At 42.7% G+C, this 27753-nt stretch overlaps 1 protein-coding gene across 1 annotated transcript; it reads left to right on the top strand.

Annotated features, from left to right (window-relative positions):
• IGSF22 (immunoglobulin superfamily member 22) lies at positions 1-27066 on the top strand. Its single transcript, XM_072864147.1, is given in 32 exon segments — positions 1-65; positions 983-1016; positions 1118-1172; positions 3387-3519; positions 4912-4982; positions 5893-5973; positions 7576-7786; positions 7788-7834; positions 8169-8279; positions 8282-8397; positions 8399-8456; positions 9235-9269; positions 10183-10297; positions 10300-10370; positions 11000-11141; positions 12379-12562; positions 12564-12673; positions 12915-12952; positions 12954-13049; positions 13051-13216; positions 14195-14365; positions 15468-15507; positions 15509-15571; positions 15573-15592; positions 17503-17695; positions 17697-17788; positions 18694-18829; positions 19285-19363; positions 20360-20534; positions 21411-21704; positions 23865-24113; positions 26999-27066. Coding segments are annotated over 32 exon segments (3519 nt in total).
• The last annotated feature ends 687 nt before the right edge of the window (positions 27067-27753 follow it).

The following is a 27753-nucleotide window of genomic DNA, read 5'->3' as shown; positions in this document are numbered from 1 at the left end:
ATGGTCTTGGAAGCTCCTGTCTCTTTAGTAGGAATGATCAGGACCTTAGCAGCTGGAAAAGAAAGGTAAAATATACATAAACGTATATTCTCAAGAATGTCCTAATACTTTGTATTCTGTGGCTGTGGGCAGGCAGGGTGGAAATTGGCTGTGTGAGATCAATAGCTTTAGTCTCATATCTGCTTTGCTTTTCCTTTCGTTCCCTTTCCAAGAAAGAACCTTGTGAAGTGCCAGTCTGAAGTATAACTCATTGAGACACTTAAAACCAGGAGTAAAAGAGCTGCAAAGAGTGTGGTGTAGGGAAGACTCAGTCACCTACAAAAGAATTAGTCAAACTTGTCCAACTCTGTCTTCTGTAACTGAAACTAAAATTACCATTCGCTTGCACCAAGTCTTTGTTATGTATACTTCAGTGGTACTGACAAGTCTTTTTTTGAGATCTGATTTGCCTTGTAAATGTGCGCTGATTCTGTTAATAGCAGCCATAGTAAATACAGTGTGATAGCCACACTGTATGTGATGAGTGAAGTTAATCTCTCTGCAGAGTACCCATGGGTTGATTCATGGTGTATCTGTGTTCTTAAGCACAGAAGGTTGTCTGCATTATCATTTTGTTTTCTTTCTTGCCCACAGTCAAGGTATGGGTAAGTTGAGTCGTGGTGATGAGCAGTAACAGACAATGTCACATCCTTCAAGTGCAACCTTTTGGGCTCTGAAGTTGGTTCCAGTCTCATCAAGAAACAGGAAATCTTGTAATCTGACGAGGCTTCCAAAAGCTCATTGCTTACTATTGAGGGCAATGTTTCTAACAGAGTGCTTGCTCTCCTGACTGAAGGATAACAAAAGGTAATAGCCCAGCAGTTTAGAAAAAATCTGTTTCTTACCAGCCATTTCTGCTTTTTAGCTGGCACAAGCTAAATTTCTGCTTTTTAGCTGGCACAAGCTAAAGCTGGATCTTAACCTGTAGCATTTTCATGTTCAGAAAATCTGTGGCCAAGGATGAAAATTTTGATCAGGTAAAAGAAAATAAGTAAAAGGAATTCCATTTTTAAGGTGAAAGGAGGAACTGTTAAAATGGTGGGTTGGCTTTTAAACTGTGTCACTGTGAGTTTTGTAGGATTTGAAAATCCAAATAAATCCAAAGGTATGCGGAGAGTTGTGCAGTGGAGCAGGTGAGTAAAGCAGCATGCTATATGCCTTCTCATTTTAGCACTTGGTGCTACTGGTGTGGGTTTGCCCCATAATGACTGAGGGCAAAATACACCCTTTCTAGGGTATTTGGGATTATAGAGTAACATCTAGTCTCTTCCTAACCCAAATCATTGTTGTCACCAACACCAATGACCATTGCTATGCAAGAGTAAAAGGGTGAGAACAGAACAGTGAGAGAGGGTGGTAAGGGGTGGGGGGGGGAGGGAACACCTTTGGGCAGACCAGGCAAAAGCAAGAGTGATCTCTCTCTCTTGGCTCCTTGGTTTGTAGGAAAGACTTTAAAAATTGTGTCTCTGTGAGAAAATTTCTTAGCAGAAGTGGAAAGACATAACAGGGTCTAGAGATGCATGATATCCCTGTATAATTTTAGACAGTATATGGAGATACATAGTCTAGGATAGAGACTCTTCACTTGTCTTCTGTGCATACGGAGTCAGAGAACATTTGTCTCTCATACAGGCAGGCTGGAGACAAAGGCCAGCTCAGCAAGGAGACCAGGATATATATATTCTGATAAGAAAAAGGATCTCCTTGGGAGGATGCCCAAAACAGAACACTTTTGACATAGCTATAATTTCTGCTGGCAGCAAAGCAAAGTCTCAAGGTCGTATGGTCTTAACATCGTCTTCCCTGTGGAGTGCATCTTCTAGGTTGCAGTGCATAATTATAGCTTTATCATTTGTGCTCCCAAATCTTGGAAAGGCTTGTGTTTTGGGTTGATTTCCTTCTGCCCCAAGATCCTTCAGCAGCACACAACTGTGTCAGAGACTACCATTCCTTACTGTATCTGTCTTGCCAAGGAACACTTTTTAAAACTAGGGAGCTACAATTTCTAGATGACTAGTACTCGTCCCTCAAGGACTAGAATCAAATAGTCCCTTTTCTCCAAACTGCCTTCCACGCTGGGATCAGTCTTGGCATAGCTATAGGCAGCAGAGTCCCCACTGGAAACAGGCTATATGGTGGCAGAATTTTCTTCCATAGTATGGTAACATGGCCTCCCTAGGTGATGCACACCAAGCTGACAAAAGGTAGGCTGCATCTGTGTGGCGGGGTTTGCCTTCTGCTGAGGGGGAAGTGAGTATTTTTGTTCTTCTCAAAGGCCAGCACATGATCTACCAGCTATTGCAAGACTACAGGTGTTGCCCCTGCATCAGCCATTGCCTTTGATTAGAAACATTTTGTCTTGCTTTGATTATCTTGGCTTAAAGCAACCTCCTTACTGGTTCTGTCTTGACACTGCAGTGAGGACAATGACACAGTTCCCAGACACATCCACTGAGAGCAGGGTGTGCACAGGCCCTTGCAGCATTCACAGATCCCACTGTATGTGATACACTTAAGAGAGCTGGGGAGGTCCTTGATTAAGGAAAAGTGCGATGAAATAGTCTAAATTAATAAGCTGGAATAATCCAAGCTGGTAGTAGAGTTTCTGTTGATTTTCCTGGTGTAAAACTGAGATCTTTTGCTATTAACCACAGAAAAATATCTCTGTTCCAGTGAGGCGTTTGCATGGAGCTGTTAGAAATGAGTATTCAGGGCCAGCTCCTTACTGGTCAGTCTGGCTGGAAAAAAAATACAGTTATACCTGAACTGAAGAACTAGTTCTTATAAAAACAAACTAAATGGGTTCATTCTGATAGAAGAATGCAGGTCTTTGGAGCCTCCTGAAATGAACAGTTTAAAGGAGGAGGATTTGTCTTATACTATGGGCATTTGTCTAAACTTAGGGCATGAGCAGCACTCAGGAGCTTAGTACAGCATGTACAGAACAGAATAAGTCCTAATGGACCTTTTGATACGTCCAGTTTTGATACCTTTCTTGAATGACATCTAACATCAAAGCACCTTGCAGCACCCCTGTGCAGCAAGGCAGCCCAATTTTCCCATTGTGTAGATGACAAGACAGGTACAGAGAGAGCAAATTCCTTGCCCAAAATCCCGCAGAAAGACTGGAAAGAAGCAAGGAATTGATCAGCAGTCTCCTATGGACAGCTAGCAGCTTCCTGCTGCACAAACCTTCCTCTCCCAAGAGTTTTAACTGACTGGGGCAATTCTCTGTGTAACTTCATGTTTCCAGGCTCATTGTTGTATCCACCCTTTCCCACTTCCAGTAAATAAATCCTTCAAACAGTACCTCTCTGCTCTGCTTGATTAATGTATTTTTTCCCAAGCCGAAGAAGTTGTTTCTAGGAAGTCTTCTGCCTTATTGGAGTCTTTTAGCATGGTGACGTGCTCCTTTGAGATACTTGCTGGAGAAAGCATTCCTGAATTTGTGGAAAAACCTTGTCCACTGGCAACACCTGAGGATGAGTAACAACAATTTCTGGTGAAAGAGAGTTCTTTACCTAGTACGTGCCGACGACTGACTGCATTTTCAGGTGCTTTTAGGTATATTCATCCACCTCATGCAAGTAAATACGGTCTGTCATCTTCTACAACTGGAAGAGTGGTAAAAAAAAGCAGGTGCAAACTGCAGTTACCTATGCCCATCCTCACTGGTTTTAGAGATTTGTCATGGATCAGTCAAAATCAGTGGGAAAGCTGCTGTTCATTTTAGCTGCTGGAAACCTGTCCTTAATGATTTAAATACAGCAGTGATTCCTTATGCAAAACTCATGATCAAATGATTTGGCTGGAGCTGGAAGAGTGTGACCTTTAATGCATAAGTAAATAAGTTTTTCCATCATGTATAATCTCTCCCATATGACAGATCTGTGACTGTCTAAAGTGACAGAAAAATCATATGATTCTTTATTATATATCACAAAAAAATCACAAATCATTCCTGTCAGTGTGCAGAGCACTGCTAATGAACAAATTTCATTCCCAGAGTGGTATCTGTAATGGATGTAAAGTTGTAATAAGCACAGTAAGTAGAACCATAGAATCATAGAATGCTTTGGATTGGAAGGGACCTTTACAGGTCATCTAGTCCAACCCCCCTGCAAGAGCAGGGACATCTTTAACTAGAGCAGGTTGCTCAGAGCCCCATCCAACCTGACCTTGAATGTTTCCAGGGATGGGGCCTCCACTACCTCTCTGGGCAACCTGTTCCAGTGCCTCAACACCCTCATTGTAAAAAATGTCTTTCTTAAATCCAGTCTAAATCTGCCCTCCCTTAGTTTAAAACCATTGCTCCTTGTCCTGTCACAACAGGCCTTGCTAAAAAGTCTGTCCCCGTCTTTCCTATAGGCCCCCTTTAAGCACTGGAAGGCTGCTCTAAGGTCTCCCCGGAGCCTTCTCTTCTCCAGGCTCAACAACCCCAACTCTCTCAGCCTGTCCTCATAGGGGAGGTGTTCCATCCCTCTGATCATTTTCGTGGCCCTCCTCTGGACCTGCTCCAACAGCTCCATGTCTTTGCTGTACTGAGGACTCCAGAGCTGGAGGCAGCACTCCAGGTGGGGTCTCACCAGAGCTGGGTAGAGGGGCAGAATCACCTCCCTCGACCTGCTGGCCACACTTATTTTGATGCAGCCCAGGATACGGTTGGCCTTCTGGGCTGCGACTGCACATTGTTGGCTCGTGTCCAGCTTTTTGTAAAGTAAAGTAAAGGGAGGTTAATCTAATCTCCTCCATAAAGCAGACAGGAAAAGAAACTATGCATTTAAAATAAACCCGAACAGAGAAAGTAGCTAACTGGTCCCTGTTCCATTTTACTCATTCATTTATTAATTCCAATGTTTATTCTTGAATTTCAGGAGACAAAGCAATATTCTGAGTTGAAGTTAAAAGTAAACCAAAGCCTAATGCAACATGGAAAAGAGAGAGTGGGTACCAATGGAAGAAGGATCCAGAATGTTTTTGACAGTATTTTTAAGAAGTATGTGCTAAGGTAACATACCTTTTTTTCTTGCCATTAGCTCTTTTTTTTTTTCATTTCCACAGTAAAAACTGTAAAAATTAAAAACTTAAACACTATATTCCTCACAGCAATACAGTATTCCTCAGCAGCAATAAAAATGTCCCCATTTGCAGTCAGCCTACTGCAATACTGCTACTTTCAAATACTGTTGTGTGTTTATAAGGCAGTGTTTCTGATCAACAGGAAAAGAGCATCAGAGCAGGGACCATTATTTTTGTTACTTGGTTTTGTGTTTAATGTAGTGAGACCCTAATGCCTCTTGTGTGCCATTCAGGCAAACCAATGCTAAATCTTAATAATTCATAATATTCAAGACATATGTCCCAGTCCAGCCCTGTTTAATTTGTGATGTCCATTCACAAGCTTCCATTCACCTTCCTCTGGTCTCTGTATTGCTTATGCAGTTCAGGGGTGATATTCACTTTCAGTGCAGAGCACCAGAATAAAAGGATGTCTCTGGGAAGAAATGTGGCTTCATTTTGCTGCCTTAGGCCAAGAATGGACCTGATCCAAAATACATCATTGTCAGTGAGAAGACTTCTGTCTGTTTCTGGGGCTTTGGGAAGGCTGTGAGGGATCTTTAGGGAGGAGGAAGCATTGGATTTGGCCTCAAAATTTCTGCCCTCAGAGATTCTGGATTTTCAACAGGTCAATTCTGTCAATGAGTAAAAAAATACTGATTTAAACACAAATAAAAAGAGGAATTCACTAATACATTTGCTATATCTGCTCCCCACTGCCCCAACCTATGTGGAGCTTTTGCTTACTGCTTTCTCTATGGTTTTTTTCTTTCCAATCTGAATGCTTCTCCTGAGATGATACAGATAACTACAAGTGTGTAGTGTCCAATACCCACACTGGTGCCATCTACACAGTATCCTTGATCATGACTAAAGGTAAGCTCTAGTGGTCTGGATTGATTAGTGGCTAGACCAGTTACTAACAGCTAGGCTTGGAAGAATTTTTAAGTTAGACAAAATGGAGAGTCTTTGCAGGCAGATTTGCTGCAAGTAGGTGAAGCATGAAGCAGGATGAAAGAATCTATCCTCTGCTGACTTTAAACTGAGCACTGTGTGTCTTGCTTTCTGTGTCCACTGCACAAAAATAACATGTTTTCAAAGGTGCAAGCATTGTGCTTATTATGGGGAAGAGCCTTTTTGTTCCCTGTATTCCATGAGAAAAAAAATGCTATGAAGCATATGGGTATGAAATGTATCATGTGCATCACCAATGTGAATGGGAAAGACCTAGGCACCTACGGTCTTCTTGTGGCTGACAAGAAACTCTCTGTTATGCTGAGAGTGATACGTAATCTTTGTTCTTGGATACATGAGGTTCTGTGTACAATGTCAAGATCTGCAGACAAAAATTTGAGGGTCAAAATGGGTAGGCCAAACTGTGACCTACTTTCTTTTCCTATATGTCTTTGCAACATTCATGATTCACTGGTCTTTTTAGGCTCAAACAGAAATCTAACATTGTACGAAGTCATAAACTAACCCACAATTACCAGCGCGCCCATGTGAAAACACCTTTCATGAGATAGCAGATTTCAGTTTGAAGCCTAGTTATTACACGTAATAAGCCAAATTCTCCACTGACGTCAGTGTGGCAGGGGTGTGAGTCACTACTGAATTTGGGCCAGTTTTAGTGGAAAAGATGGGAATGACAAAACGCACCTTGGCACTGTCCTTTCAGTGGAAGTGAACTTTGCTCAAACAATGTTACAGGACTTGGGAGTGAGTGGATGGGCCTGGGCGTAATGACAAAGATCTTTTTTCTTCTGCATATGCTTCCTACAACCAGTCAAATGTGTGCCTGCTGTTTGAAAGAAAAACCACCACATTATATATAGCAAACTTGCTTTAATTCAATGCTAAGTGAAAGTGATGCTGCCCACCTGCCTTACCTTTTATTGCAGTAGGACCCTCTTAAAGATAAGCTTTGCCATAAGTACCATTTTTTAAGTATAACACTTATCTTTTTGATAAAGCCCTTAGCAGGGCTTGGGCACAGGCTATTTGGTAGTGTGGTAGATTACCTTACTTAAGCCAAATAGTGATCCTGTGCCAGGCACTGCAGCACTCTTGACAGATAATGTAGGAAGATGTCAGTCCTCCTTCAGCTTGCCAAATGGTTCCAGGTATGCTTTTAGATGTCGTCTGCAGTTGCCTGAAGCCATTTACTTTACAATGACCTACAGTAAAGGAGAGAAAAAAAAGCAGAGCTAAGACAGAAGAACTGACCAGAAAAGCAGCGTGTCTGTCGGGAATCAGCTTTGTAGGATTACATGCAACTTTTACCGAACATTATGAACTGTAGTTAACTTAATTTCCACCGAAGTTGAAAGAATGAATTGATCTTTCTGCTACCACTCAAGAAAGAAATGAAAATTACTTTGCTGAAGTCTAGCTATTTAGTGTAGGAAATCTGAGATCAGGAACTAAGCATAACAGAAGGAATATTTGTCTTTTTGGTATTTTAACAGGTGAGCCCCTAACTCATGACAGAACTGAAACCACTGGAAGTGACTGAAAGACAGACAGCAGTGTTTGAAATCTGCCTGCCAAAGAAAGTGCAAAACTTCATCTGGAAGTTCAATGGGAAAGAGTTGAAGTGGGATGATAAGTATGAAATCATCACACCTGATGATGGATTGGCCCACACTATGAAAATTAAGGGTGTTCTGTCCAGTGACTTTAAAGAACTGTGTTGAGACTGGAGATCTAGTGCAGAACACTCCACTCTTCTTTGATCATAAATAATGCAAAGTAAACACCTCTGGGCAGTGGGTGGATCAGATGCAAGATAGCAGGGTTTGAGCTGCAAAATCCATAAAGCTAAAACACAAAGCCCCAGAGCTTGCGCTGAAAAAAATTGAAGCCGCAGTCTCATAAAGCTAGTCTGTGGATGGGCAAGCAGAGGAGCATCAAGACCTCATTTTCACACTGGAAGTAAAGTCCCAAGCCTGGAATCTCTCCTGCACAGGAGCCCATGTTATATCGTGCAAAGGCAAAGCTACCTGTTTTTATTTATAAGGTACTCGCTGGTGTGTGCCATTTTTTCTTGCCAACCCCTTCCCCTTTCCCTGGGGTTCCAGTTCAGTTCATCAGCAATCTCAAGAACACCCAAGTGAAAAAGAAGAGAAAAGCCTGCCTGGAGTGTGTGCTGACTTCTGAAGATGTCACCTGAAGGGGATGTAGAATGGACGAGTGATTGAGAGGTCTCCTCAATACATCATGAAGCATGAAGGGAAGAGAGCAGAGCTTATCGTTAATGGTGCTGAGCTGAGTGACTCAGGAGATTGCACAGCGATCGTAGGCTACGCAAGACAGTGACCCTAACAAGCAGTACAGCAGTGCCAGTGTAACTGTGGAAGGTAAGCATGAATAAGTCAAGAGAGGAAGAGGAGGAGGAATTTACAGTGTAAAGAACAGTCTTTACACTGTTCTTCAGTGAACTCTGCAGAGGAGCAGTGCAGTTTTGCTATAACAGCTAGGAAACTGATGTGAGATAACACTGCTCTGCAGCCTATTTATTGTTTAACACGGAATAAGCCGTTAGTCTGTGCCCCTCTTGGTAGCACGCAGATAATCAGTAAGGACTCCCCTTTGCTGTATAAAGTGGTAGAAGCATAAAGCAGTAAATCTTCTATTTAAGTCCTTGCATGTGTCACCTAAACCAGCCTAGTAAAGTGTAGCATGTTTTTTATTTTAATCAGGGCTGTCCTAATGAATTCTTATCCTGATTCTTTAAAGCGACCCATGGGACATTTGGCTGCAGTCTGCTGAGGACCAGCAGCACAACATGAGACTGGTAAATATTTAATATCACATTTGTTTTGTGAATTAATTTTGCAGCAGCATTATTGATGCTGTAAACTTAAGTCTATTATCTTTATAGAAAGACACAAGGCTGTTAAGAGCAGGAAAAAAAGTTGGAAGCTTAGCTTCATGCTCTCAGCATAGGCTGGAGAAGAATTTCAAAGTTAGGGTGTGGATTTTAGTGGCTGTTAGTATTTGAGATGACTTCTGTTAGATGTGGACCAGCTTTGAACTATGCCCAGGTGCCTTCCATGAAAAGTGCAGCATTTTAAGACCATTTTAAAATGAAAAGCATGGAAGGAGTATAACATTATATTAGTGTATCCTTCACAGGTTCAGGAACAACTGAATATTCAGTTGGCAGGATGGTATGAAGGAAACTTCAGGGGCCAAAAGAAGCTCAGCTGTGAGGTCAAGCAGATTTTTTCACATGGAAGATTGATCTGCCCTAGTGCCCATCCCTGACAGATGTCTCCGTGAGGCTGGTCTCTTCCCAATAGTCCTGCATTTTCTGTGTCAAATGATGCCCCGCAAACCCCATCCTGGTGTATGGACTTGGGTGGAGGTCACTCCATTAGTGCATTTTGGCCATGTATCTCTCATTTTGTTTTCCCAAAACAGGCCAGAAGGGAGCGGTTTCCCAATGGCATCCCCAGCCCTGGGCTTTCCAGGTGAGCAGCCTGGCGAGGAGTCTGTGGCCAGGGTTGAGTGTGGCTGGCGGTGGGCAAGGAAGCCCTGGCTCCTGGAGGATGGGTACCAGGGCTGGTATGTGAGTGCCCTCTGTGGGCCATGGCCAGGGTGGCCTGAAGGGACAGTGTGGGGCAGGGGCCTTCTCTGACCACTCCTCTGGGACAGAAACCACTTCTGTGGCACAGGTAACCTGGAAAGCCATGGCTGAGCTGCCTCTGACTTCTGTGCACGCTGGAATTGTAGGCTGGTACCTTAGTTACAGATTCATCTTTCCCTATGCGGAGTTCAGGTTCAGACACAAATATTATGTAGGCAGAGAGGAAGTGTTCGGCTGGTTTGACAGCTCCTCTGGACCAGCTAAGAGTCTGGAGCAGTGCCAAGAAGCTGAGTTCTGCTTCAGCGTTTGGGTTCCTATAGCTACCTTCCTCCAGTGAACACCCATAAAGAAGGGCAGAAACTACTTAGGAACAGCCTTTCTCCATCCCCCTTTCTTCCCATGATGTCCAATTCGCTAACCCACTTTTGTCCTGAGGGCCTATCTATTTTGTTATGAGGTCTTCCTGCTGTTAAATACCTCCTTGGTGTTTGAAGTGCTCGGTCAACAATCATTCTGCACAGTCTTTCCGTTCGCATGCTTCCACCGGGATTTCTTCCAGAGACGTCTGTAACTATGAAGAGTATGTGTGTGACGTTCATGCTCTAATTGGGGACCTGCCGAGCTCTGTGTTGTCCTGAACAACGCGAAGGTGGAAGGAATATGGCTCAATGATGGCAAATAGGTAAAATGCCCATGGTATTGTCAGTATAATGAAAGGCCGCAAAACCCTACTGGGAAGTTTTCTCCAAATCGCTACTGTGGGACTTGGCCTGGTTTTGATAAAGGGCTTTTGACTAAGGACAAACAGATGGACAGATCAGACAAGAACGGATCTAATCTTTCTCAGTCTACTAGAGCCTCAGTCTTACTAAGTTTTGGCTTTGAATCTTGGCTTTTTCAAAATTTTTCTTCCCAGTCTCCTGTAAAGATGCTTTCACATTTGCTAACCCATTTTCTCAGCCTGTAGACTCGCATTCTTTCCCACGAGGTTGGCTTCTCACCACCCACCCTTCTCCCTCTCCCAGTCTCTGATTTTCAGAGTAATCAGTAAATGTATCCTTTGCATGCTAATGCATACCCTTCATTACATGCCATGTAGCTCATCTATGCAGATGCACAGATCACTCTGTCCATGTAACACTGAATTTGTTTTGTCCATAGATCATAGAGCATTTTAGCAGAGTACGAGCTAGAAATCCCGACTGCTTTGTCATCTTAGCGCAGGAAACTCTGATCAGAGGATTCAGGGACAGGGTTGGAGATGGCGTTTGTTGCAATGTGGGTTGTTTCCTGCCTCAATCTTCTTGTCAGATTATGCACATGAAAAGGATCTGGATAGTGAAGCAGGGAGCCATCCACAAACTCATCATTGACAGAATGGGAGAGGAGCGTGAAGGGAGGTGCACGCTCAGAGCCAAGGGGCCAGAGAGTGGAGCAACAGTTGCCATTGGAGGTAGCCACCCCATCTCCTTACTGCTCTTTACCAGGCGTACACAAACACTTGCAGAATCAGTGCTTCACCAGGTCTCCTTACCTGGGCCTGTACCATTTTACAGGCTTATCTATGTGCACAAGCAAAACCTCTTCTTTCTGCTTCTTTGTTCCCCGACGGGAGAAAAGTGAACAGTCGTACTGGTTGATTTTAAGTGACTAAGCATAGGTTTCTGTGTTTATAAATCAGTGATCAAGAATTTTGGCCTGAGCCTTTACTTCAAGCATTGTTGTCATGAGCAACAAGAAAAACACCTTTTCTGAAATTATGTATAGAAATACATAAATATGGTATTACTCAGCTCCTGGCAGGCAGATGGCGCCAGATGGACGTGCAGGCTCCTCTGCAGCAGGGAAATATGCCTTTTTCTGTCCGCTGAATCAAGGCAAGGTGGACAGATACCGCAGCATGGACAGCGGGACAAATGCAGCGGTAAGGATGCTGTGGCTGCAGCACCAAATATTTATCATACCTATGTTGCAGTAACAACCCATCCACAGCAAAGCTTTGGTATAGGGAGGGTCAAATATTTAATATAATATAATTCAAATATAATTCAAATATTTTTGAATGCCTTTTTATGACTTTCAGCAGAAGGTTGTAATTTCTAAACATACACGTTGTGTGGCAAAAATAAAAGGTAAAACACCAAATATGTTTAGGAACCTGATTATTTTTCTTTACTGTGTGCAGGACATCCCTATCATTTTCCCATATTACTCTAAGAAATGAGGGAGCGTTTTCTTTACAAGCAGTACCTAACTTTGATTCTACTCTCTTTATCATGATCATAGAGATCCCAATGTGGCCTTAGGGAAGAACAGCACAAAGGGCTGCTTCTTGTGCCTTGCAAAACTTAGAAACTGCCTGGAATCAAATCTCCAGGCCCTAGGGAAGTGAGGAGCTTTGGGGCTTGCTGTTTCCCAGAGGTCCCTCTTTTTCTGCTGAGCCAAACAACTAAAGGAGGTTAGCCGGCTCCCTGTACAAGAAACAGAACTAAATTAACTGAATCAAAAGACGTTGAAGATTTTGAGTTCCCCAAAGACTTTCACAAAATACAGAATTCTTATATTAAAAACATGAAGGAGTGTGTGAAGGGCCCAGCTTTGGACCACCTTTTCTGGGAACTCACAGACACAGGAAAGATGTCAAGCTGTATTTGCAGCTGCAGCTTTCAGATGTCTTCTATTCTTTCCAGATTCTCTTGTTCTTGAAGAATCTGTCCTCAAGCTTTTTGCTGCACACAGCATTACTGTGAAGACTAAGCATACAGCAAGCATCAAAGTGCCTTTCAAGGCAAAGCCAATGCCTAAAGTCACATGGTTCAAAGATGGTATTCAGGTGGCAGAGGAAGAGAAAGTGGTGATGGAGAAAGCCAGTGACTGCGTTACTCGCAATCAAAACCTGTGTGAGAGAAGACAGTGGAGCCATTATGCTGAATCTGAAAAATGACTGTGGCTCAGCTTCTGACAATCCTTACCTCAGCTTTGTTAGTAGGTCCTAAATTAATCATTTTATAGCAGGACAATCACTGGTAGATATGTTGGGTTACAGACACTGTAATTCAGACTTTCTTTTTAAAAATCTTGCAGTGGGGCAGACTCTGAGTTATCAAATCGAGTGATTCAAGACAGCTTAGTTTTGCTGTAATCTACACTGGTTTACACCGTGACAGGATATGACCCTCTAAATAATAGCTCTCCATGTCACTCTGGTCAGCTGCTCACCCTGCAGACATACTAAAACCCCCACAGGGGAAAGCAGAGATCCTGTAACACATGGGGAAGATGTAAAATGAGATGGAAAGCACCCAAAGGCAATGGAGGAAAGCAGGTGATTCACTTTGTCATCAAGAAGAGGGTGGCTGGAGAAAAAATCATGGATCAAAATAGGAGTGGTGGAGAGCAACTACACCACATTTGCTATGGAGAAGGTGGAGGAAGGGAAAGTCTACTAATTCAGAATACATGCCATCAAGTCTGAGGGCCTCATCGAGCCCCTGGAAACAGAACAAATTTTTGCTGGAGAACCTATCAGCCAGCTGGTTTTAATGTGGTTTCACAGTCCCACTTCCCATCGTTTTTGTCCTCTTCCTCCTTGTCAGTCCCCAAAAGAACACTATCCCCTGTGCTTCAGGGAACAAATTCCACGGACAGAGCTTAGAAGCTGCTTTGTGGTTAGGCTGATAGCCAGGATCAAACAAATACCCAGGTCCTTTCACTGCAAGTGTTTGTGGACTCAGAAACCCCTTGACATGGACTGGCCACAAGAGAGGACTGACTATCACACTGTTCTAGTGTCAGTTATGTAAGCTTAGTGGGATACAGCAGAAATGAAAAGTGGCTTTCTCTGGAAAATGTTGTGGGGGAGGAGGGAAGATAATTTAAAAGGGGATGCTTAAAAACTTTTTGTTTTGCAGCCAAAAAAGAAAATATCTCAGCCAAAAACTAACTGAGTTAGAAAACACTTCTGAAATATCTTCTGGGAGTTATAGTTCGGGTGCCTCTTGTTCCCATTTTTCCTTTATGGACAGGGATCCCCAATGAAAGGGGATTTGCAGTCCCCTTTCCCCAAGACCAGAGTGTAACACAGAAGATACAGTGCAAACAGCGAGTCTGGCCTATTGAAACATTTCGGAAAGAAAACTACCAAATTGAAGTAATATATATCAGTTCTCACCTAAAACTTTGCATTTTTGTCCAAACTTCCTATGGATTAGGGAAGGTATTTCTGAGCCGCTCTGTAATGCATCACAAAAAGAGCTCATTTTCCGAATAAGTGCAAGAATTGAAATGTTTCAACATTTGAAATGACAAAGGGAAGTAGATTGCAAAGAAAGAGTCTTTAGAAAAAGGTTGTGGCCATGAATAAACCTTAACGTACAAGTTACCGTCCTTGACTTCTTGCTGTACATAGATACGTATATATTTATACACACACACATAACACATACACACAATTTGGAGTCAATGAATTCTGATTGTACTGTGCTAATTTGATTTTCTTCTGTGTAGAGCCTCTGAGACAGGTGTGTCAGCCTCAAGTTGTAGATATCAGGAAAGATGTCACCATCACCTGGAACTTCCCAGCCCAGGATGGAGGCTCCCCAGTGCAAGGTTACATCATAGAAAAAAGGAAGAAAGGCAGCAATCTTCGTGGCCCAATCACCAAGGAGCCAGTCCAAGGTCAGACCAAGATTATTGTCTGTTTTATGTAGGCAGAAGAAAAGTTAGATAAGCTTTGAAAGCAAAGCTGAGTATTGATTAATCAAGGAAAATGTCATCATGGCTTCTAGGAAGATACACATTTTGACGTGTGCTGTTCAAAGCAAGATTTTCAGCCTTCAAATAGAAATTACTTGATACCCACAAGCAAGGATGAGAGGGCAAAACACTCAGCACCTCTGAAAGTCACGCCTATGGATTTGGGTGCTTAATTTCACGCATCTGTATTGTACATTTCTCCCTACCTAAATTTGACTGCTTTTCCCTTAGACCAGAACTGAATTAAACAACTGATGGATTTTGTTGTATCCATCAGATAGCAACCATATGATCCATGCTTAGCACAGCTTGTATAACACATGGGAGTGTTCCTATCAGCAGCAGCATCTGACTAACAAGACTTTTGCTTTTCCTTTTCTGTTAATATTTTGGTTCTTTCTTGGATTCTTTCCTCTGTCTCATTCAAAACGTTGGACTTTCATATTAATTAAGTTACACTCAATCACACTATCCAAAAATATCCTCCTTAAAGCACCATTATTACTCATGGTAAATAATGGAAACACTTTTTAAGGCAAATTATTCAATTACTGAAGGTTTTTTCCAAAATTGAATGGAGGTTTAACCTTGCTTGAAGGCTAGATTGTGAAAGATTTGGCCACTCTATTGAGTTCATTACATCATGGGCAATCCCACTGATATCAGTGGAGCAAGACATGAAGATATTTTTCCCCAGCATGTATGACTATACCAGGCTATAGACCATAATCTAGTGGAAAGCAAATTATGCATTTTTCCTTTTATTATGTGCATCAAAATTCCATCTCCTCCTTAGGGAGAGAGATATGAAAATGGAGTAGACCACTGGAGAAGTGAAGGTTAGCCCTACTTAAGGGGCTCCTTGAACCCCTGAAATTTATGTTGCTCTCCAGCAGTCTGTGAGCTGAAATTTCTTCTTGGTTTATCTCAATCCAAAAGCAATTAAAAACAAAAATTAGTGACCACTTGGGAACACTTTCATGGGTGGTTAGAGAGTTGTGTAATTGCAACAGATGTGTCTTAGGTACCAGATTCACAGTGGATGGTTTTCTGGAGGATACAGAATGAGTTCTGTGTCATAGCTGTGAACCATGCAGGCCCTGGACTTCTCGGCATGCCCTCAACCTCTCGTTGCAAAGGATCCCATCAGTATGTTTCTTTCACTGTTTAATGTCTAGTTTTCCTAAACATGTATGTGATGATCAGATCTATGCACTTATGACTGAAGTCTGAGCAAATGTGGCAAATTCCAGCCTGGCTCAATGTAATGGACTGCATTGTGTTTACAGCTTAACTAAAGATTAAGGAAGGCCTTAACACTGTTGACTATAAACATAATTATATTGTAAGTGCCTGAAAGTGTGATATTATTCACTTAAAAATGTGTACCTATTAAGATAAGGACACAGTAAGAGATTCCCACCTGGGGGGGAATTGAGTATATGCAAACAGCAGAGATCAACATGATAAAGTTGCTCTAAGGTGTAGATACCTTTAGTGCTTAATGTTCATGTATAGTTTGACATACATAGGCCAACGGCCCTAATGTATGACAAAGAAAATAATTTCTCATACATGTTACTATGCTCCTTTCATCAGTCCCCCATCAACCCTTATAAAAGAAAACTCTTGCAGAATTCATGGAAGTTGCTAACATTCTTTTATTTTAATACTGGATTTTTAGTAGTAAAGAATCTGTGCCTAATTCTGGACTGATCAAAATCACAGACAAACTCCAAAGGATTACAGTAGCCTCAGAAATGCTAAAATGCGCAGATTTTATTTTGTGCCAGTTACAGAGAATTCTTACTCTATATGACCATGTAACTAAAGCATTTTAAAAACATAAGGCTGTCAGAGGCCATCAATAAATAGCTTAAACTATTAATGGAATCTTGTAATAGATACAGGAGTGGGCCTTAGTAGGTGGACATAATTTAGAAAAAAACCTGGCCAAGTGTGGAAGCTGGTGTAGCTAAAAAATGAGAGAATTCTATGTAGTAGGCGAGAGCCTTGAGGTTAAATAGTTACTCAGATGGGAAAGCATTCAGGTTTCTTTATATCAGAAGACAACACAAAAACAATTTAAAGCCTGAAGCTATGATTCTTCTCCTATTTGAAGACTTGCATTATTTCACATTAGGCCTAGGAGAATATGTACTGTCCATATGCACCATATTCCTTATGACCCTGTGTGTTCATATGAGTGTTCTGTATAAAAGCCATTAGCATCAAGTTTGTCATGGCATGCTGCAGTGGTCGACTTTTTTGGGTTGGGGAGGGCGGGGGGAGGTCATTGCATTTTAGCTGAGACTTTCAGAGCAGAACGTGGATCTGGATACACAACTCCCTCTTCATTTGATTAAAAACATACAGATATTTTTTAATGTCCCATCTTTTGCTCTTACATATTATGGAGATCTAACTAGACTGCTGCAAGGTGGACTAAAGAGCAAAAAGCAAGATCTGTATTTTCAAAAATGACCATTAATTAGGGGTACTGTAATCTTTGGCCAATAAACGTGAAGAACATTAACAGGATCTTGCAAGCCAGTAAGCAAATTCACTAATCCAAGGAGTCCAGATAGCACCTGTCCACTTTACACAGGACTGCAGGAGAGATTTATTAAACAAGAATAGACATCAGGCACTCAAAGCCATACAAGACAGGTTATAGGAAATGTACTGCAGAGCTCACCACTCAGCTAGGAAGAGTCAGAATCAAACCTTTAGACACCTCTTCCAAACACACGTGGAGAATGAGTGGTGGTCAAGTGCTCATAGAAGGTGCCCTTTCCAAGCTGAATTCAGATGGTGCCATGTGAAATGTTGTGAGGATTTTTCTTAAATGGCCAACCTTGGAACAGGGTCTATATGTATGCACCATTTTAGGAATGGCATTGTTTTGTTGGACAGAATTCGCTCTGTGCTTACTAAGGCTCCTTTTACCCTAAAACCTTGCACGTTCAGCATCTTGAAATAGGAACAGCTCTGTATTCACATATGCAAGCACAGGCCTGCAAGTACAGTAGTGTGTCACAGCTCTTCTGCTGTCGCAGAGCCTCCAGGACTGCTGAAGGTGGTGGATTTTTCCAACTCCAGCACTTCCTTAGCCTGGCAGGAGCCAGACCAGGGAGATGTGTTGTCAGGATACATACCAGAGATGTGAGCTGAGGACACCAAGGAATGGACAAAATGCACCAAGACCCCTATCTCTAGTATGACTTACACTGTGGGAGGCTTGCAGGAGAGACAAATACTACTTCTGAACCCGAGGTGTGAATGAAGCTGGTGTGGGAGAAGCAGCGGAGTTACAGGAAGGAATTCTAGCAATGCCACCTTCAGGTAAGGCCTGCAGTATCTGTCCAGCTGGAACTCCCATCTATCAGCTGTTACTTTCTGTCTTTTTAAAATACACCTCATTTTGTAAAGGGTTATCAAATTCATCTTGCAAAAAGGAACATTTAGCATCACAGCTCATCTTCTTTTTGCTGAGTTTTCAGAGGTGCCGAGAGGAGATGGAGAACAGCACAAGCTATGCAGTCCTTGAGCCAAATTAAAATCATTCTGCCATCCTTTTTGCTGAGCTGTCCCCTGAATGAGTATGTCAGGTATAATGGCAGTTGTTTCTTCCACCATCTGACCTCTAACATCACATCTCACATGTGATTACAGAGGTCACTGTTGGAAGATTCTCTGATTCCTATCATGGATACTGTAGTCTGAGTATGGGTTAGGAGTGTAAGTACTACAGCAAATAAACCATCATGTTTGAAATGCCCGTTTGTGGTAAATACGGTGACACTGAGACAGGGTTATAATTCTTTCAGGCACTCGGTTTGAATGGGTTGAACATTCAGGTGCCAGCATGCTAAAGCTGAAATAGTATTATGCTTCAAAGACACTAGAATGAAGAGAATGAAGGTATCATGACCTGCCATGAAATCCCTAGATAGCTTACTATTTGAGGTAGCAAAGTATTTAAATCTTTATTGTTTAGGACTTGTGAATGCTTAATTATCAATTAGGAAATTCAGACTTTTTATGTCTAAGATACTCCCAGGTAACAAAGCATGGTGCTGACTGCCCTCAGTAGCAGTAACGCCAGTAAGAAAAGATGCATGGTTCATGAGTCATGTTATATAGCGCTGATTTCTGTAGAGTAGAAGGACATTCAGGCTTCACTGAGGAAGTCTCAGAAGGCAACATCCAGGTGACCGATACAAAAAAGTGGTTGTTTCTTTTCTCAGTTTCCATTTTGGAACTACACAACCCGTCCATGCAGCACAGCTTTGTTACCACATCTCCCAATAGAGAAACACCAAAAAATGCCAGAGAGACTGCAGGCTCCAGACAAACTTGTCTGGTGTGGAATAGCAACATGCAGTACTGTACTGAAGAATATGCAAAGTCCTATAAGAAACAGATATTATATAAAATTGCTTGTGGCAGAAGGTGGACAGTAAAATCATCTAATGAGGCATTAAAGCTGCCCCTTCTTTTTCTTTGTTCTCATTCACTTCTTACATGAACTATTTTTAAATGTTCCTGTTCCACCTGCCTCACCTGAAATTGTCCTGAATAGGTGCTCATCACTAAGCTGTTGATTGCTGAGGCATTAATGTTTCTTTTCTGGTGGCATAGGTAGTAGGAAAAGAGCTGGGAACATTGCAACCCTTACACTCTCTGCCTTGTGCTGAAACAGTTTGAAGATTTCTTCTCCCAGTCTCCAGGTGTGACTCAACAGACTGAAGAATGGCTTTACTTTTCTGTGCAAGCTCTCACTCTTTTAATTTTTTAATTTATCTCTCTCTGTCTGTCTTTCTTTTATCCCCCCATAGGTTTGATCTGACTGTGAGGCTGAAGAGCCACATGGTGGTTTGTGCTGGGACAGCACCATGCATTCATACATCTTTCCCTGTGAGATTCTGTGTTGTGTCCTGTCACAGGAGAAATCCTGCAATTAGAGTTTTCTTGGGCATCTGGTGAAATACAGGTGCAGGGCTATGGAGGCTGTAGTTGTCCTTTGGCCTTTATCACATGAGCTGTCACTTTGGTTTAAAATAAGTTGACTGTTGGAGAAAACTCACGCAGTGCTTTAAGTTCATGAAGTCCTGCATAAATGCTCACTATTTTTATGACTAGTTTTTTTATAAGCCTCCCTGTGGTGGTAACGGTAGAGGGATTTCTGTGCACGCAAGTTTGTCAGCTGCACAATCCAGCCCTCTGCAGCTGGAGCAACAGTGTTCAGCAAACCATAAAACATTGGGAAGCTCTCTGATTCATCACAAGAAGCAGAATTTTTCAAGCATACAACTACAGTTCATGCTAACTGAAGTGAAATCATTCTTGATTAAACCTTGAGTGACCTAGGGGAGTGATCGGGTTGTAAAGACAATGCTTGAGGTCCCAACACTGTCCTTTCTGAGGTACAATTTCTATTAACATGGATGTTGAGCTCATTTCTGTAGAGGCTAAGGGCAATTTCTGTACTTTGCTGTTTTTTAAGCCTAGACTACTGCACAAGCTGAGGCTCTACAGTACCTTGCAGAATCAGCCCCAGTGTAAGAATGTATCTCTCAGTCTAAATTGTACAAGTTTATCTGTATCACACCAGCTGTTTTCCCTCAGCTTTCAAGATGATCAAACTAATGAACTGCAGCATAAGGTTTATGTGGCATCTCCCAAGCCAAGCCAGCTCTATGCACTTTGCTGAGGACAAAGCCTGCTGTTGCCTTTACAGCTTGAAGAAATCTCTAGGATTGTTGTCCTTGAAACATTTTTCTATCGGGCTGATCATGTACAAGTGGCTCCTGTAGACACAGATATCCCTTTTGTGCTCAAAGATGTGGTTTGTTTCTGTTGCCACCCAAGTCAGGAAGCAGAACGTTATAGCTGCACGTTTGTCTTGGCCAGGGCTCCCCACCACCACCAGTGATGGGCAAAAAGAAGGCATATCAACAAGAGGGAGGACAAGAACCATTCCCAGTCCTTATCCATAGCACCAAGCAATTTGTTTCTGACCTGTCCCAGATTATCCTGAAGAATAGTGATGGAGAAGCCCTTTGCAACATTCAAATGCAAGTTGCAGGTACAGTATCAAGCAAACGTGAGCATCTCGGTCACCTCTGGGTATCGACAGGAGGTATTCCTCTGCTGATGGAAATTTCACACAATTTCTGCATCAATACTAGTGTTGGGAAGGTTGTTTTTTTCTTGAAAAAAACAAATTATCCCAATCATACACACCCCTTATCCAAAATGTTGTTTCCACTCAAGGAGAGAAAGATTCCCTGGTCAGAAGAGATTTTCCTACCTCTTGTCGCTGTGTTTCCCAAGTCCCACCTTCACGCTAGCTCAGAGCCAGAGCCAGTTAGCCGAGCCAAGCAGGGGAGCAGCATGGTTCAGGGCTGAGTGGTAAGAAAGGTACTGCTGGGGCTTGCTCACTCTGTCCTCTGTGGAGGGAAAGGGTGAAGCAGTTACTGCTCCACACATCCCAAACGCTGCCTTGTTTTTCATGCCCTTATTTGATTGGGCAAATGCCCGTAACAGCACTAACACAACAGTGTCTGTCCCCTCAGCAGTCTGGTGACATCATTTCCATTGCAAGTGGATCTACGACAGCCAAGTGGAGGCAGGCTGGCTTGCTCCTTAGAGACTCCTATTACTATAATGATCTGCTGGGGGTTAGGGACCTTTGCAGTGTATTTTGTACTTGTCATCTCTTCAGATAGTGCTTTTTAAAACTAACAGCCTTATTTTTACATCAGAAGGGAATTACACACATGGGGCAAATTCATCCTCAGGTTGCTCAGGGTAGAAGAAATCAAGGAAAGAAGTACTTTCCTAGATACACAGGGACTTTGGAACAGAGGAGCTGAAGTGAAAAATTTCTGCCTCAGAAAAGGACAGAGGGAGGGTCCCAAACAGAAGAAACCAATACTTAAATGCTCTCATTAATTCTTATATTTCCCCTGACCACCCACTAATCTGCAGCTGGTTGAAGAAGTCCCAAACACTGTGACCCTAAATCACAGCTCAGATGTAGAAGACGACTAGCAGACTGATTATGGTGTCCTGAAATGTGATGTCAGTACCACCACATGGTTCACAGCTGCAGAGAAGGTCTACAGCAATAAGTACGCTGTCACAGGCCTGCTCCTAGGGAGGAAATACTTCTTTTGAGTCATTGGCTGCAATGACACTGGGGACACTGACCCTCTGGATTCACAGGAGCAGTGGTACATCTCCAAAGACAGAGGTAAGCATAAAAATTCATGACAGCACTGGAGGAAGATGGGTGCTCTTGTACACAAGACTGTGGACTAAGCTCAGGCTCCCCCTGTGGCCTGGGGTACATCACTAACCTATTCTGCACCTCCGGTCCCCAGCTGGGGAATAGACACAAGAATACCTCCTGTCCTTTCCCATCCATTTGTTGGCAATCTCTTCAGGACCAGGCTTCCTTTTACTACGTGTACCTGTAGCGCATTACATAGTAGTTCATACAGATGCTGTTTAAATTCAAATTCAAGACAGTAGGGGCCATCTGTGTGCAGAGAAGTTGATATTATCCCATCTTGACATAACAGAAGATTGGCGTTATAAATGTCATCTGTCTTGTAGCTTATTTGCAGTCTGACTAGGATTTGTTTCCTAAATGAAAAGCAAAAAAAAAAAAAGTCACATGTAGGAGACTGTGTGACAGTCTTTCTGGGCCGGAAGCTATAAGAAGTCCCTTACGGTTGGACTCGATGATCTTAAAGGTCTTTTCCAACCTGTGCGATTCTGTAAAAGCACATTAAATTAAACACTCAGAGGTTATCCCGTCAGGTAAACGCCTTCTCCTTTGTTCAGTCACTCCCTGCTCAGGCCTAATCAGTAATAAGGATGTCTCATTAGCAGTACTCCCAAACAAAAACTGAACATGTCCCAGCTCATCAAATCAAAGTGGTAAGTGATCCTTGTGTCCAGTCTGGGGCAAAGCAGAATGCAGTTACTCTGAATAGCGAGATCCAAGCCAAAGTTTATCGCTTGGCCTATGCCTGTTGTAATAAACTTAGTAATACAAAACAAACTATATATTAACATATATTACCAGACTATGCATACAGTTCTTCAGAAGCCTATCCACATGCTGCTGAAAGTCTTCTAATCTCATTAAGAGTAATGGGCAATACATTAAAATAACAGAATAAGTAGTACACTAAAATGAGTAATCAGGTGTCAAATTGTGTATTTGTATTGAGCAATCAGCCTTCCTTGATCGATGTAACTAGACCATAGGTATGTTACTTTTGTTACATGTGCAGCTGAGAAAAAGCACTTCCAGTTATGTGGCTGTAGTTGTGTTCTTGTATGGAAGTACTCTAGGCCTGGATCTTACAGAGTCTGAAATAACTTCAGTAACTTCAGTGTATGTAGGCAGGTATAAAAGTAGTAAATGGAGGAAAGCTAGGTAGGTTGTGCCTTCCTTGCAGTGCATTCCCTTGAACATTCCCTTGATAACAGCCTGCCTGTCTTCAGGCAGGATGCAAGCAGACATGAACTGATTTCCTATTCTTCATTATAAGTGCCAGGTCACAAGGTTTATTTGCACAAACCTGAGAGATGGTAGAAAAACTCTGAAGGATAAGGAGAGAAAAGCTGTTTTCTGAGAATGAGGTCTCATAAGAGAATTTTGCCATACAGTGCTACATTTCGGATCCAGGGGATTTACCTGATGGGACCCCATGACAATGCAAAAGGAGATAATAAAGACTTCAAGAAGTGTGTTTAAATACAGGCTGAAAATGGAAGATTTGCAGTTGACACTGGAAATTAAATTGTACATGCCGTTCCCCTTGATTCCCCCAGAGCATTCTGTAGACTATTAATGCCTCAGAGCAACACCAGCAGAGCAATATCCCTTCCTTTACAAGATCACCTGCTTTGGTTTATAATTGGGTGTAATTCAATCATGCATTTCTAAAGTGCCTTGGGAGCTAAATATCCAAAAGCACTTTACAATTTAATGGCATTAGTGAAAGAAGGCATCGATATATCCCCATGGAGCAAAAACCTGACACTTTATTTACAGACCAAGAAACAAAGAAATTAATTGCTTGCTTACAGTTGCATAGCAGATTAACGGGAGAATGAGATTTCCGATTCTTTCCTCTCTTGCTTTTCAGTTTGTATTTGTTTACATGTTAAGATAGGTATGCTGGTCAGATGCTGAGAGTAATGCAGCATATTATTTATTCTTCCTCCTCCCCGGGTTTTCCCTTGTGGGAAAGAAGGTCCAGGTCATGAAATATACCCAAGCTCTTCAGATTTGTACTCATGCAGGAGAAGACTCTGTCTTGATGGTGCTGGCTCTGTGTTTGCATGTGCAACAGACAGCGCAGTGCGAAGCAGACCATAGTGACTCTGTCCTCAGCAGAGTGTTTTGACTTCAAGATGGAGTATCCCAGGAAGGACTGTGCTTCCCACTTCATTGCCCCACTGAAGAACCACAGCATGAGTCATGGCATCAACTGTGCTTTCATCAGCAACCCCCACCCAACAGTGACCCTGTACAAGGGCAATATTAGCATCACATCCAAGTCTAAGTTGTGGTTCAACTCAACAAGTAGCATCTGTCTGCTTATGATCCCTACAACTTGCAGCTGCAAGCTGATCATCTGTGGTAAGTTAGATCTGCAGCCACAGTGATTTGCTGGGGGTGATTCCCTCCAGGTTCAGTAACCATAGATTTCATGTCTCTGAGTATAGTTTACACCCTGCTATTTTCCAGGGCAAGTGCACTTACTGGGACTGGCACTGGGGATCACACTTCTCTGGGCCAGTTTGGCTCCCGACCTTGTCCACAAAGATTGCTCAATCTGTAGGTACTGCAGCTGGAGCTGCAAGGGCCACATTGTAAGAACTTACCGTCATATCCAAAAAGCAGCCTAACTCTGACTTTGTCTTCCTCTGAAGTCACTGAGACTTCTCTTCAGTTTCTTGAAGGCAGTATCGGGTCCCTTAAAATGGCATGTTTTGGCTAGCAGGTCTCATGAATTCCCCAGATAGCTCAAAAGCAAATATGGCCATTTCTCAGTCCCTAACCAGGCTTGCCCTGCACCCGTGGCATACTTAGCACCTCCAAGCAGTCAACTGATGCATTCTGACAACAGTTTTGCACTTTTTTTACAGGTACCACAGACACTGCACTGGGTAAATCTGTTCTCTTACTTTGTGAAATGGCAGGACTTTGCCAACATTGTATGAAAGCTAGTAAAAATTTCCAAGATACAAAAAGGAAGAAAATCAGGTATTTTATATTCCCCTCTCACTTCTCTTGGTTTTTTCCATGCTGGGAGCACCCAGTGAAGTTTTAAATCAGGTTGTAACACACAGACTGGTTCCAGCTGGGTCAAGTTGGTCCTGTGAGACTGAACACTTCCAGGTGCATGGGGTGAGGTTTTACTAACAGTAAACCATGACCCCACACATGGTTTCGCCATGTCACCATGCCCAACTTAAAGCTTGCAGAGTGGTCTTACAATATGTACAGCAGTGCCTTGAAACAGCTGTGTCCTGTGAGTTTCATCAGCTCCTGGTAAGCTCACCCTGCTTATGATTGATTAACTAGGGAGCCTTCAGGGTTAAACATTTGAGAGCAAGAAGTCTCCATCCTTTTGTCTGTCATGACACTGAAGTATGTTTCCCCCATTCTCCCTTTCTAAGAGAAAGGCCCTGGTGCCTCAGGACCTGTTGGTGTTCTCTTAAAGGGAACAGGAGAGAGATGCCACCAGGCACAGCTTGAAATGAAACTGATACAGCACCAATAATGAGGGACTATATTTAGAAAGATCTTTTAAGGTTATTTTTGTCTGTGATCGTTGCTTCTGGACAGCCTGCTGAGTCCCCCCCAGGGTTTGGTTCTCTCTTCTAATGCGGAAGTAGCTCAGTGTGGGTCCATGGAGGGAAAGGATGTGCACACTGGGTTTCCTGCTCTGATTTTCAAGCAAATTCATCTGTCTTTGTGTGTAGGATGCATGCAACACTTCTTTCACTGAAGCCAGCCACTGCCCTCCTAAAAGACTGAAAGCAGTTCTTTACCATTTCTTAAGAAATCCTGGTGTTATTGGGTCTCCCACTTCCAGTGCTCCATGATACACTCCTCTCTGAAGCCATAGTTTCAAGCCACAGCTAGAGGACAGTTTCCTAGTCCCTAAAACCAGTGGGAGCATTCCCTGGCCTGGCATCGCTGCCAGCTAGGCTGATGCAAGAGGAGCCCTGGCAGCACTGCTCACCTATGTTCAGGGAGGGCAGGCATGCCTGAGGGCCACAAGAGCAGCTTTCTGTCCCCTCAGAGATCTGATGCTAGGCAGGACATACCTTCTGCCTTCCCACACAGAGCTTCTTGAGGTGAAGACTGTTATAATAGGAACATACCTCTTCAAAGTTGTTCAGAGCAGCCTGTTTACAAGCAGAGCTGGCTAAGGAATAAGGCTTACCAAAGCACTGTGTGGGTGAGGTGCTAATTTATATTCAGATTCCTTAATGGGAGCCTATTTCTGAGGCTGCCTCAGGCTCCTCCTTGCCTTGACCTGGGCAGTCTCTTGGGAGGGTCTCTGCTGCTAGGGCTACTTGCAGCTGAGTGAGGTGGGAAAGCAGGAATAAGAGACTGTAAAACTGACTTTAGGAGATAAGGAATTCACTTCAAACCGAGCTTAACTGCAGGTTTATTTTAGATCTCGGGAACTATATTCTTGCTGATTTTAGTTCTGGAAGAGGTGTTGTTACTGCCTGGAGTCAGGTGCTGTAGGCTGGAGGACATCGTACCTTGTCTGAAAGCACTCTTTGTTAGGCCGGAGATCCTTCAGACCAGGACTTGGAAACCTTTCTTTAGGGACTTTTTTTTTTTAGAGACTTTCAATGGTCTTTACCTGGTGACAGGCTGTCCTAAGGGAAAGGAGTAAGGAGTGATCTAAGGGATGAGCAAATCTGCTGATTGGAATAGCTCTGCAGGAGTCTCAGTTGCTGATTTCTACGCTGATTCCATGGGAGCTAAACCTCTGTTTTTCAAATATCTGTCTCCACTCCTCTTAATGTATGCTCTTCTGTCTCTCTTCTTTAAGGAAGGACACTTGCATTCTGCTGCTTAGCCATGTTTTCAGTTTTAGCCTTTTTCTGAATATTTGCAAAAGCAAATAGGGCGTTGCTCCACCTCTGTGACACACAGCAGCATCCGTCCTGCTGTTGTAGCTCAGAAGGGGTGAATATCTGAATATCATTTTCCTTAGGCTGGGAGGTGGCAGGTTGCAGAGAACACAAAGCCTGTTAGGCCCAAAGTGAATTATTTGGAACAGTGATGAACTGAACAAGGGGAAATGAGAATGAAAATGAGAACTCCCTAAATTTGGACTGTTCACTTCCTACAAAAACTGTGACCAAACAACTTTTTCCTTTATACAGTGGAAAGCTTTATAAAGCTTTTTAGCCAGAACTTTGTGAGATTTGCCCTCAAAACATAAGGTCGGTTGCAGTAATTATGGCACTTACTCCTTTTTCTTTTTTCTTAAGGAAAAGGTGATAAAAGTCTCCTGACCACAGTGACAGAAAGTTTGCAGGAGTCAAAACACAAGATGTAATTAGTGGAACTAGCTCTGCCTGGTCCAGCATGCAGAACAGCATTGCTGTGTGTCCTGGTTTCAGCTGAGACAGAGTTCATTTTCTTTATAGTGGCTGGTATGGGGCTATGTTTTGGATTTGTGCTGAAAACAGTGTTGATAATACAGAGCCCCATACCAGCCACTATAAAGAAAATGAACTCTGTCTCAGCTGAAACCAGGACACTGTGGCTGTATAGTTCGTCTTTGTTTGTGTGGCTCAAAATGCAACTGCCCTTGGCTTCTGTAATGGCTGGTTAAAGGAGGTGGTAGAGTGGGGCTTCTGCTCAGCAGGGACACTTCTGATTCCCTCTTCTTACCCTCTAAGTGGTTTCGGACAGCAGGGTGCCTGTTAAAGGTGGTATTTCTAATACCATCTGCTAATGTATCTTAATGGTAATAAAAGGAGCCAAAGATTGCCATTTTCTCTTCTATGGACCAGTTTGCTTTTGCACTGGTCAATGAGAATCCTGCTTCTGAGTTCAAGAGGAGACTTGGGTTCTTTCTCCATGTGCCCAGATAGCCCAGCAGGACCTCCACGATGATCTAGGCTTCATTGCATCAGGTTGTATATAAACATAGAGTAAACCATAAACCTGAAGTACTTACATCCTTGCAATACCAAGAAAGTAAATACAGTCTGCAGCTTTGCAAATGAGGGAGTCACTG

The sequence above is a fragment of the Ciconia boyciana genome, chromosome 6 (genome assembly GCF_034638445.1).
Source record: "Ciconia boyciana chromosome 6, ASM3463844v1, whole genome shotgun sequence".
Lineage (NCBI taxonomy): Eukaryota > Metazoa > Chordata > Aves > Ciconiiformes > Ciconiidae > Ciconia > Ciconia boyciana.
Note: the sequence above shows the minus strand (reverse complement) of the source record. Positions and strands in the feature narration are given on the sequence as shown.